We start from the raw sequence: 12,814 nt of genomic DNA, 5'->3' as shown, positions 1-12,814 counted from the left end.
GCCCATCAGTCAGTCACCTGCTCAGCGCTGGCCAAGGGGAGCAGCCTGTCGCTAACCATGGAGCGGAGGGAGCAAACACAGAAGCTGCTGAGTTCATGCAGTTTTGGGTGGGTTTTTTTGGAAGATGGTGGTACTCAGTTCTTACAATGGGCTTAGCATCTCTGAGGATCTGGCATTACCCCCAACCTTTCAAATGTCAAAAATTGGGCTTCAAGAAACCAATTCTGGGGTTAAAAGTCGTAGGGATTTGACAAAAACATTTCGATGTTTCTAATAAAAATAAAAGCATTTTGATGGATTTTTTTTACTTACCTTTTGATTATTGAGCATTTGGATTTCGTTTGGATTGATATCATTAATTTTCTCTCTTTATAGAATCACGAGGCTTGGACATGAAGTCCTACTGAAGGCCATAAGTATTATGAGTCTCATGATAAAAATCACAAGACTTACCAAATAGTGCTGCCAAGCATTTTGGCAAGGAGAAGGTATCCTGCAGAGAGAATATTTCAGAGGAGCAGGTTGAGAACTGGGAGTGTGGTTCTGGCCCCAACAACCACGTGCTGTCACTGACAAGCTGGGAATGGGGTGTTGGTGCCCGGTAGGAGGGCAGTCACCTCTCCCCTTGTAAGAGCAGCAATGAATCCTGTCTGCATGTGTCAGATATTTAATCACTCAGCTCTAGCTAGTGCAGCGGTGGAGAGGGGAGATAATAGTCACAGACCTCCCTGGCGTCTCCTGAGCCTCATTTAATTGTTCGCTACCTTGGGAACAAGTTTGTAACCTGAAGCTGGTTCTCCCATATGCCCCAGCGAATTTCTCCCCTTCCCTTGAGCTCAGCCTGAGTTTTGGGATGTAAGCTCCTACCGGAATCCACTTTCTCATGCCTGGTGGCTGTCGGTCACCACACTGCGCAGCACAATGGACGTGCGTCTGGTGAAAGTGTCTTGGGGCTCAGTGTCAGGTCCTGCCCTGCCAGGCAGGTGGATGTTGGAGGACCGAGGAACATCTTTGCCACGTTCAGCTGGCAGTAGGATGAAGAGATCACGTCTGATAAAAGCAGGCACCTGCCTTGCAGGCAAGAACGGTTTTTCAAAAGCTAGATAACCTAGTTCTGAGACAGGCAAAGGACTAGCAGAGGGGCACGTGCAAGAACTGGCAGACCTCGGTCCTCACAAGGCATGCAAGGAAGAGCTGGATGCCCTCATCACCATGCCACAGGGCAAGGCACGTTGTCGGATGTCAGGATCAGGGGAATCTAGTGCAATAAACAGAGCCAGACTCTAAAGAAAACAGTCTGGAGAGGGTTAAGAATAGGACCAGGACCCCCAGCACATCTCCAGCATAGCTGGTAGCATAAACCGTGCCCTACAATCATCTGCAGCGCTAGGTACTGGGAATCTGGCATGAAGTCCCCGGGAGCTGCCATCAGGAGACTGCGCAGACCCATTTGACCCATGTTCAGCACACAACGCTGTAGCTGCAGAGAGCACTGGACTTGCTAACTAAAGCAGTATGGCTCCTCTCTCGTTTCTGATCGCTGAGTTTATCCAGGCCAAGTGTCTAGGGCCTGAAATCCCCTTACAGACTCAGAGTTCATGTAATTCAGGGCACACGGCATCCTCTCCTCCAAGGAGCTCCAAGCCCAGAATAACCGTAACTGCTGGGGGGCACCTGATCGAAATTAGATGGTGCTGACAGACAGGTCTGCACAAGGACTAAGGACAGCTGCAGCTTAAGACGGAGGTTTTGGTAGGTCTTCAGGAGCATGAATAAACAAATTAAACCTTAGTTTACTTTCTAGAGAGATCAAGTTAATTTCTGTTGAACAGATCATTAAGTATTTCCTGATCAAGGATTTGAGTGCATCTTCCTTTTCAGCCATTTCATGGGCTTGAAAAAATTGTACTAAATAACATTTTCAAAAACCACTACTGAACTTGAGTACAAAGGAGAACTTCTGCATCTGCTTATCTAGGCGGTGCATGGCTGCGAGTGTGGTCCAGGCCGGTAATCCAAATTCTCCCACAAGCTAGGGAGCTGGCTCCTTTTCAGAGATGCCAAAGCTAATTAAAACAAAAGTGGGTGCTGAGCATCCTTGCAAACCAGATGTCTCAAATAGCCACTTGGCGATAGAAGCACTGCAACCAGTAGGCCATTTGAAATATTGAAATTTTGGTTTTCTCCTGCCTGCCTCATTTTTCTTCCTTTGTAAAACATTGCTAATAATACATCCTTATCTCACAGAGGAGGTTGCTGAGAATTCATTAGCTGGAATTTGTAAAGCACTTTGAAAATGCAAAGCCAGTGCATTATTCCTAGTCTTCTGGATGCTTTCCATGTTATTAAAATCAGGATTTCAGAAAGGCTTATCGGGGATCAAAACAGCATCCCAAACTTGAAAGGAAGCAGGACTGTTAAACCATCAACTGTCGCCTCCCCCTCCAGCCAGATGTTAAGCCCTAAAGAACTGAAGTGGCGCAAGGAATTACTTTCCCAAGTTCCCCCAGCTGGGCTGACAGGCCTTGATCAATGGTTCTCTCCACAGCGAGTGCTATGCAGATGGTCCACCCAGAGCAAGGCTTCTGGAAGTACAAAGGGAAGTCAAACACCATTTCTAATTCAGCTTGTAGCATGGCACACTTCCTTTATCCTCCGCCTGAATGCAGTGAATGGGAGAGCAGTGTGGGAAACTGGAAGGAACTCCAAACTCACAGAGTCTGCGGGGCTGTGAGACACTCCTGTCCTCAAACCACATCTGCCTGTGACAGACAGAGGGAGAAAGAGTGACAAAACGAGAAATCAGATTATAAAAACTTCATGAAGGGAAAATAAACCCTGAGCAAAAGCGAAAAAGTGAAGGAAGCTATGCAAACAGAAACTGTGCCAGACTCACAGGGGACTGCCAGGCAGCAGAGCGAGGAAGGGCTGGGAGGAAATGACAGGGAAAGGAGCTGCAGGAGCAGAATCTCGCTCACCCTCCAGTAAGGCCAAAGAAAATTGTCCCGCTGAAGGTGGCAGAGGTGGTTTCGGCCCACCCTAAGACTGCTGAGCCACGTATTCTGTTTGCCTCTTTAATTCCCCAGATTTGTTTAGTATGTCCTGGGAAACGCAGACCCTTGATATTAGTCAAGCTGCTCGTAAGCTTATGCAAACTGTGGCAAACAGATACAGAAGCTCCTCCAATCCTTAATTGCCCTGGCACGTTAATCTGAATTGCTGTTTGCTGTACTTTAAATATGGGGTTTAAATACAGGACCGATTTCCTCCTGCCAGCTTGGAGATCCTCTGCCGTAGGTGAGGCATTGCCTCAGTTCAGCTTTGCCCAGAAGAATAATGTGGTTTTTTGCTAGGACTGTCCATGGAGTCACTGACAGATACCAAGAGACTCTGCTACCGGGTGTCACTTGAGTCAGACTGCCCATACCCCAGGTCGCTCAGTACCTCTGTCTTGCTATTCTTTGTGCCCAAAGCTGGCCTGACCAAATATGATGGCAACCACTGCAGCACATGGCCCATAGCGGTCCAGCAGGGCACCGATTCCCCAGCTCCACGTGTCAGTTGGGGTGCTTTCCTTGAGCAAACTGGGAAGTACCACGCTCTGAAACACAGCCAGCGCAGGTCCCATTCACTGCAGGTTTGCCGTGGGATTTCTGCGCCTCTTTGCTGCACAGTGCTGAGGGAAAAAGATGACTCCTGTGGACCATGAGGCTATCACGATACTCTTGTATGACTCATATAGAGCTATAGGAGCTGGGCTTGGATTTTAAGAAAATTAGGTCAGATTTTGTACCAGTAATACTATGGGGAGGCTTTTCTCTTCATTAATACTTCTAAACTATTCTGCGTTGCTTGGATGAAAGAAATGGGAAACAATAGGCCAGATTCTGGTATTGGTATTTGGCAGGTGAAAATTCAGGCTCAAATTTTGCTGATTAGGACTTTGATAAATTCCACTGTAGGTGTAGAGGTAGTTCGTACTTACACCAGTTTACCGGAGACCAGGAAATAGCTCTGGAGGTACAAAAGCTGCAGGCCAAATCTAGCAGTCTGCTTCACCCTTCATGGAATCCAAAGTTTCTATCGACTTCGGTGAGGATCCAGGTAAGGCCCTTAGGATTGGACCCATTTTATTTTTCACCTCAGGATGGTCTGTAGGACTCAGCACTAATTGTCTCCTACATTTTGCTGTCGTTCCCGTTCTCTCTTCAGAAGCATTGCTCTGTCCCTGCTCCCAAGCGTTTTACCTTTCCAAATGACTAACATGAGGCTATGGAAGTTTCCGTACCTCGGAGTTTCCCACACCATTTCTTAACTATATTCATTCCTGTCACAAAGGAAGTGTGCCTGACTACAAACCACATTAGCAACGGTGCTTGCCTCTGCATTGTGTTCAGTGGGAAACCCTGCTCCCAAAAGGCCATCTGGGCAGCACGGATCAGGAGAGAAGCAATGGGAGCAATGAGCATCTCTCAAGACTTGGGAAAGCAGCAGCATCTTTAAGTCTTCCTAAAGAGCTAACATCTGGCAGAGGTTCTGGGGGAAGGCTATGGCTAATGCCGAATTTCAAACATGTTAGCCAGTATTTTGGGATCCTAATAAGTAAGTTTTCTATGCAATATCGTGTATGTTTGGAACCATAGCAGAAGGTGTGTAATTCAGAATTCATTATCCCTAGTGTAAAGTCCACTGACTCTGCTAACTTTATAATAGGGAGGAATTGTTATCGCTTTTCTTTAGGATTTCCAACCACAGCAGAAGCAGAGCGTCCGTTTTGGGTAATCGAGCATCTAATTTGAGCAACTCTTCCAAGATGGTCAGTAATTGGCTACTTTTTCCTCTGTGAAACCAAAGAGAAAATAAAAAGCTATTTTAAATATATGGTTTTATTTTAGATGCTTTAAAATTCCTGTGTGACAGAGTGAGGAAGTAGGAACCTCAGTGGATTTACCATCTGGGGGAGGTTTTGCTACATTCACCTCACAATAATACATTGAATATTGTAATTTTTATTACCACACATGTTCTGAATATGTGGAGCCTCCAGCCTTTATAGTTAAGTGAATTTCTCAAGGCCACAGAGGATTATTTAGCATTCAGCCTGCTCAGTAGCAGGCTTTAGGTCAGTTTGGACCCTAATGAAGAAGAAATTTTGAGCGCTGACCCCTTGGTTGTGCCAAGTGCACAGCCACTACCGCGGTGCCATCAGGCAGTGTTGGCACAACCGTCTCCTACTCCTTTCCCTTTGGCCGTGGACTGGCAGCGGAGCTGTTCTGGAATCCCTGCTAGGAAAGCTGACACTGCCTTTGCTGGACTTTGCTGGTTTTGTTTGTAAGGGACCTGAGCTCGCATTGCTCTGAAACCAGCACGCAGGTGCTACACTGAGGGTGCAGGCACCCAGGGGCTAGCCACATCCACGCGGCGTGGGTCACGGAGCAGGGTGAGCCTTCGCCCGCCCTCAGACCCGCGCTCCACTGCGCCAGCGGCAGAGCCCAAGGCGGGAAGTCGGAAGGCTGGGTTACAGCACAATGCCTAACCGTGTAATTACTAAACAGCAGGAGAAAAAAAGCTCCACCGCATCTCAAGCGCACGCAGTAAGCAGACATGGCACAGGACTCGATGCTTGGGATGCATCAGTCAAGTAGGCATTTTTATCCCATACAATTCATTCCTTCGGGCGGGTATATGGAAGTTACTTTCCTGGAGCAAGAAAGGAGATAGAGGGTTTCATTCTCTTTTAACTTGAGCTAAATGTTTTAATAGTGAATTAAGCAAAATTTCTACCAAGACCAAGGAGAGTAAGGTGGTTCAGGCTAGCATGACTGTTCCCATGGAGTTAACTTCGTAATCCCCTGGGTGCTGAGCGGAGAAATAAGAGGTTCATGTGTAAAATCCTGCTGTAGAGATCCCAGATGGAATCAGCAGTGGCAGACGCGCGGGTGGCAATGCATTCGGCCCGGTCTGGGTCGGCTGAGGGGCTGCAGCCCGCTGCCCCAGCGCAGGCAGCAACAGCTCTGGGCTCTTACCTCCCTCCCTCCCTCCCATCTTCAGAACCACTGGGCAAATCCCAGAAACGGCCAGAGCCCGCGAATGTGACAGAGAAAGCCAAAGGCAGACCAAGTCCCTCAAGTCACACATCTGCTCTGCTACAGTTTTATCATGGAAGATTGAGTTGTCCTCCCCCCAGATGAAAGTCCTATGATGCAGGAAGGCAATCATGCACAGATTCCCGAGCAGTAGGCTTAGTTTCTTGTTGCGTACTGTGGGTAATTGCAGGGAAGGCATCTGACACTTTAAACAGCTTTGCTGGAGTAAAACTGGTGTGCCTGTTTATGTGACCTGTGCTGGAAGGGGAAATTATTGCTGTTCTTATAGCTGCTTATTAGTGAGCTCATCTGGAAAACAAAACTGTCTCTAGCAAAACTGCTAGTGGACCCTGCTGATCACAGGATTGGCACATTTCTTCTTCACGCACTTGATTAACGAGCGCAAGAAATGAGTTACTACTCAGGAGTTTCTGTTTCAGAGAATCTGCCCAAGAGGGATGCACGGAGCGAAAGATTGGTTTCAGAGGTGGCATTACATGGGCTCAAAGATAATCCACAAGCTTTGAGGAGAACATGTGAAATGGTGTCACAAAAGCTTTCCCACAACTTGACATAAAAGACTCAGAGCTCAACAGCTGCTGCTCTGTACGAGAAGAAGGGAGCCTATTCAAGAGCAGTACAATAGGGATGGAAAGGCGGATCCTGGAAGAGGTCATTTAAGCCTTACCTGGTCTTATGAGTAATGAGTTGCACAGCGAGAGAGAAATGTGTCCGTGTGTGTGTGTATTCACATTAAAAGACATGCCCGACCACACACATATATATTAATATACATTAAATTAATGTATATTAATATATAATGTATATGTATATATATTAATATATACATAAACACACATACACATATGTTAATGTAAACACAAACAGTATTTACTTACTACCCTTTCTTTTTCAGTAAGGGATCCCCAAACATGTGCCCTAACATTACTTGACAGTAGTTTAATTATTCCTGTATTGAATCTTACAGAGGGAGACACTGACGCTCACAGAGAAGTGTGTTGAACTGATGAGGTCCCATAGCACATTTGGAGTAAATCTGGGACCAGAACGCATGGTCCTAGATGTGGGGTTAATCCTGCCGCCTGCCCGCGTCGCCCTTCTTGCGGTGTAACAGGGCAACGTTGCTGTCAGCCTTGCTCCACACAGTCCAGGGTGCACGTCCAGAGGATGCAGAAAACGCTCTGCGGCCATTTCCTTCTTCAGCTGTTCCTGTGAGGTTAGAGCCGTCCTTGCACGGGCAGCAGGCAGGATAAATGCAGGCAGAGCTGGGTCAAGTTTTCCAACATGAATCTCTGGCTGTGTTTACAGGACACAAATAGCAAGACCGTTAACTCTTCCAGCTGCAGGCACCTATTGAGCAAAGACTGTGCATCTCAGTATGGAAACTGCCCCAGTGGAGAGTGAGGAATGAGGAATTCGATTTCTAATAATTGTACGGGCTTTGTGAATTTCTTCTGCACTCAATTTTACTTTATGCACAGATTAAATGAGAATAATTAGGGTAAAACATGTTTAGGGAGGAAGTGAGAAAGCAGCATGTGAGACTGAACTGATCCCAAAACACTCCAAGATCCTTCTCCTTGCGGATTTATCTTGCAGGTATTTGAAAACAGAAACATGAAGTGCCTGTGACATGGCTTGAGAGCGTTCTAAAGAGGTGCATAAGATATCAAGGGAAGAGAACAAAGGTCAAAACAGAAAATGTTTTCAATAACTGTGTGTACTTACAATTAAATGTATTTATTTGCAGTAAGCCAAACTGGAAAAGCTGTTTTCTGTTTCACATGGGCAAAACTGGTGTCACAGTCACCTGAGGGAGAACAACTGGCTTACTGAGAAAACAAGGTGAGTGGGTTTAAAGAAATTCTGCCCTTTATCTCAGAAAGCCAGAAAATGCTCTTGTGTGCATGTGCATTTGTGCATGCTTAAGCGTGTGCCTCGCCGCGTCCCCGGAGAGGAATGCAGCCCCACGCAGCAGCCTGCCCGCAGTGGTTCGTTTCCCGCCATCGGCAGCTGACCTCCTCCTTCCTCCACGCATGTGAACCCAAGGCTGCGTCTGGAATGCTATTGATCTGCGGCATTAGTCAGCAGCCTTTTCCCACTGAAGGCCAGCTCTTTCCCAGCTTCTGACGCGTAATTCTGATCCCAGCCTTTCACGTACCGCACACTCCCCACCTGCTCATCTGGGAGAAGGTCATTATCCCCGGGCTATTCACTGGCAATGGAGCATGCAAGAATAGATGCTTCTCCTATTGTGCTGCCTATCTCCCCGATTGGCTGCGGAGTGTGGGAAACTCCACCAAGCCGGAGACCCACAGACGCTCAGCGAGGCTGCAGAGTATAAATATCGGGCAGAGGCAGCTTCCAGCAGCACGCTTCTCCTGGACTTCCACCCTGAGACCTCCCTCCCCTTCTCAGGACAGATGGCTCCCAGCACTGTTTTCATGGAGCCTGACAACCTGCTGACACCAAAGGAGAAAAACAAAGTAAGTCCAGGCACAGCAAGGCAGCTTCGAGCCACACGCTCAGCTGTTCTCATAGCAGTTTACACCAGCTGAGAAACTGGTCCGCATTGTTTAGGAACAGTGACGGGCAACAAACAGCCCTGTGAAATGGCAGAGAGAAGATCCTTCTAATAATAGGTCTCTTTTCCTTTGCTTTTTACAGCTGAGGAAGCCGGTGGTGGAGAAAATGCGCCGTGACCGGATTAACAGCAGCATCGAGCAGCTGAAACTGCTCCTGGAGAAGGAGTTTCAGAGACACCAGCCCAACTCCAAGCTGGAGAAAGCCGACATCCTGGAGATGACCGTCAGCTACCTGAAACAGCAGAGCCAGCTGCAGATGAAGAGTGAGTATTGAACTTTGTTTCAGTCTCTAGCTTACTGCAAATCTGTGGCAGTTCCATGAATCTCTAGCCGTGAACAATTGCTCTAAACTGTTCTTTCCTCCCCCTCCCTCTTCTCTTCCCTTCTCTAGCTGCAGGATCCTTCCATAAAAGCTCTCAGTTTGACTTCAGAGAGGGCTATTCTAGGTGTTTGCAAGAAGCTTTCCATTTCCTCTCTCTTCATAAAGTCCGAACTGAAACACAGACCAAACTTTTAAGCCACTTCCAGAAGAGCCAGTCAGCTGCTACCGAGGTCGCCTTCCCCCCTGGGAACCCCAGCACCCTGAAGCCAGCATCTCCGAAAGATGCCAGTTCTCTCTGGAGGCCCTGGTAGCCAGGGGACTTTGTGGACCTTTGCCTTTTACAGTCCAGAGGAAGGATCTGACTGCATCCGATGGTCCAGCTCTGATCCTCTCTTCTGTAGGGAATTTTATTTCCCGTGTACTTTATTTATGTGTGAAAAGAATGGCATACTTCTGACTTTTATGGGATCATTTGGCAAAAGTTCAGGCATTCTGTTGAGTGGTGTTGAAGCTGTGTGGACGCTGGTGATAACAGCACGCAGCATGCTGCCCAGTCAGGGGGCGAATGTCTTCAAAATGAAGGAGGGTATTTTTGTAAATGTTACGGTTGTGACGGACAAGAATTGCTGTAGGAGAGATTTCTCTAATATTGCTTGTAAGAGCCATCAGCTCTGCTCTGGCTTGACTAGCGACGCTTGTTCGCTCAGTCACTCCAGAGGATAAATTTACTATCCTTTGGTTCATGCACACTTGATTAAAATCGATTTCCTTCTGTTTGCTTATAACTTGTACAGCATCAAAGGTGGTTTCTGTTTTGTTTTGGATTTTTCCCCAGTGACCCTTTCATAGTCCTAGTATATAAAGTGTGACAGATGAACAGAAGCTAGGAAACTATGTGGAATATTTCTACTATTTTGCTGCTTTTTTCAATTTAGAAAAAGAGTATGTTACTGCTTTATGTTAAAGAAAAGGTAGTAGGTAAAAGGCTTAATTGGTCAATGTTATACATTTTGGGTGTAAGCTATGCTTTTTCTAGCATTTTCATTATAATAATGATTTTTGTCTGTATTGAGTGGTTTAATTCATGGTGGATAGTGTTTCTCCCACTACTGGGACAGCCCTATGGCTCACCTGCATACTGTGTATGCGTCTCTGTGTCTGTAGGGAGCAATAAAATGCATTTGTGTGCAACTTCTGTCTGGGTCCTCTCCCTCTGAGCGATATGCAGCCACTTGCGCCCCTGAAGAAGACTAATATGTTAGTCTTCCAGAGAAGTGGGATTTTTTGTAAAGCAAAAGGGGCTTATATTCTCATCTACTCCATATATTCTCATGACTCCCATCACATAAGTACCTTACACCCTTAACCCCAAGACGTGAGCAAGTGCTACCGTCACACAGATTCTCTCAGCTGAATCATATTGAGCATTCCCTTAGTCACTGCCCCTCCTATCCACACAAAACCTTCTCACCTGAGTAATAAAGCCTCAAACCTGGCCATCTGGTCTCCCTACAGGCAGCGGCCGGAATCTGAGTCCTCCTTTCGCACGATTTTTTTTCACCTGATACGGAGAGGAAACAGACTCAGTCGTGCAGTGCTCTGTATCCTCTAATGCCTTCCCACGATTTCTTCTCTGGGAGCTCAGAGGGGCAAATAAACTGTCCCGTAAAGCCTCGGCAAAGAGCTGTACTGCAGCACGGAGCAGCGGTGGTGGAGCCGTGGAGGTCCTGCGGACCCGGACGGGGGAGTCCTACCCCGGTAGGGACACACAAACCTGGGTAAGGCTTTTTGTTGCTGTTGCGCCTATCTGAGTTAGGGCTCCCTGAGCATCCCTCGTCGGAGTCTGCGGGAGGTGTGCCTGAGCCAGCAGTAAGTTATATCTCCTGGACCTGTTCCCAGAGCGGGGAAATTACCTACAGCTCAGTATGTCATTCCTATAACAATAAACTAATCATGATAATAAACTAAGTTTGTGCAAGCACAAATGTAGGTCAAAAACATCATCTTTTGCTAAAAGAAATGTGATAGTTCTGCAATTTACATACAAAGTTATGGAATGTTTTGGCTAGAAATACATAATCTGGTTATGTTATCCAGAAATCACATGTTGCTTGCTTATGCAGGTTTTCATTTGTCTTTTGACATGGAATGATTTGTTCTGCCGCGTTTTATCACTGATTTGTCATATATATGCTTTTTATTGCAACAGGGAATTTGGGGTCTGTGGTAGGAGGTACCATTAAGTGACAGAGTCCCCATACACTTTTTCACTCTGGAGTTCTTGGCAGTAACTTTGTAAAGCGATAGGCATTTGGGGGTTTGAGATGTTACTATAATGTAAATAGTAACAGTAATAATGACATGATATTGCCGCTGTTATCCAGCGAGTTGGCTTGTGATACAGAGAACTTGCTATATAAACTTCTATAATTATGCAAAACGATTTTCAGAGTATTTAGAACACTAAAAAGTCCTTACTGCAAAACATTCTTTAGATATATACAATTTTTAAATCTTGCAGTATGAATATAATTTTACGAAGCTAAAGACCTTGCAAAGTTTATAAATGATATTTTAACTTTTTTTTTTTTTAGTTTTAGCCACCAGGGGTCACAGTTACTGTAAAAACACTTTCCCCTTGGATGAATAAAGAAGTCAGTTCAAGCAGAATTTTAGGGCTTTTTAAGTATATGCTTCATGTGATTTTGTTTGCTTCATTTTAATGATCAGGTATCAGATGTCAATCAGTGCTGGAGACTTTATAAAATCTTTTCCACCTCCCAGTTTCTGTGTATGACATTGTAATTGTTTGTGTGTGGACAGATGGATAGGATAACTTGATGAAGCATAAAAGTGATGTAGAGTTTATTTTTTCCAGCAGTACTGGAGTAGAATTCTTTTAAAATTTAGTTGTCTAATTTGATGCATAAGCTGCTTTCTATCACTTCTCTCACTCGTATTTGAACTGTATCTGTAAAGGATAATTTAAGCAGTTCCTTGATGCTGTAAAACTTAGGACTCTGCAAGTTTGTTGCTTCCATTTTCACTTAAAGGTTTTGCCCACACAAAATGTTGCTCAACATTTCCATGCTAGAGACCCTTTAAAAGACACCACTGATGTATTACTGCCGCACACTCACGTATTCTTTTATTGATGCTTCCTAAAGCTAGAGCTTTAGAAATAATCAAAGTTAGAAGGAACAAAGAGTTTTCTCTGTCCGATGCCTTCAATATCACTTAAATTGGAGTCATTTCATTTCACTATATGTACTAGGGAATATTACTTTTTATTCTGGCCACGTGGTCCAGGTGGCTTATATGGGTCTGTCATGACATTGCAGCAGAAAAAAAGCACTGGGAAAAAAAAACACCAAATCAAATAGGGAATGAAGCTTTAAAAATGTGCAGGACGACTGGACCATAGACTATTATGCTATTGGAAACATGTTTATAATGGTGGTTTGTTTGTTGTTGGGTTTTTTTTTTTAAGGGGTAGAATTTGACATTGTCTGTGTTAATGGAAGTTCAGCATTATCCACAGCACCTTTGTAGCTGGTGGATCCTGTTTTGAAAGATGAGCGTACAGTCTTCACGTGCTGGTCGGTCCTCTCAAAATACAGATAAGCTGCATGCAACCTGCTTGCATCAGAACCCTGATGCAGAAGACTGTTGTTCTTTCTTAAAGCAGTTAAGGTCTTCAGCAAAAGCATTAGACATCTACGTGCAAATCTGAGCGTGTAACAATGAGACAGTGATAGAACAGATTTCCATTCTCCAGCCAGAAAAAAAACCCCACGAGT

At 45.5% G+C, this 12,814-nt stretch overlaps 1 protein-coding gene across 1 annotated transcript; it reads left to right on the top strand.

The window, feature by feature from the left end:
- Positions 1-8,059: 8,059 nt before the first annotated feature.
- LOC142092256 (transcription factor HES-5-like) lies at positions 8,060-10,177 on the top strand. The gene is made up of 3 exons (XM_075172064.1): positions 8,060-8,593; positions 8,775-8,955; positions 9,084-10,177. Exons 1-3 carry the CDS (start codon positions 8,348-8,350, stop codon positions 9,323-9,325), a joined length of 669 nt encoding a protein of 222 aa, XP_075028165.1. The 5' UTR covers positions 8,060-8,347; the 3' UTR covers positions 9,326-10,177.
- The last annotated feature ends 2,637 nt before the right edge of the window (positions 10,178-12,814 follow it).

Source organism: Calonectris borealis, chromosome 23, assembly GCF_964195595.1.
Source record: "Calonectris borealis chromosome 23, bCalBor7.hap1.2, whole genome shotgun sequence".
NCBI classification, from domain to species: domain Eukaryota; kingdom Metazoa; phylum Chordata; class Aves; order Procellariiformes; family Procellariidae; genus Calonectris; species Calonectris borealis.
Note: the sequence above shows the minus strand (reverse complement) of the source record. Positions and strands in the feature narration are given on the sequence as shown.

Excerpts from the sequence above, each read along its gene's own strand:
- LOC142092256 (XM_075172064.1), top strand. The coding sequence starts at position 8,348 with ATGCTTCTCCTATTGTGCTGCCTATCTCCCCGATTGGCTGCGGAGTGT. Across the intron at positions 8,594-8,774 it reads CACCAAAGGAGAAAAACAAA|CTGAGGAAGCCGGTGGTGGA; the intron begins GTAAGTCCAGGC and ends TGCTTTTTACAG. Across the intron at positions 8,956-9,083 it reads GAGCCAGCTGCAGATGAAGA|CTGCAGGATCCTTCCATAAA; the intron begins GTGAGTATTGAA and ends TCCCTTCTCTAG.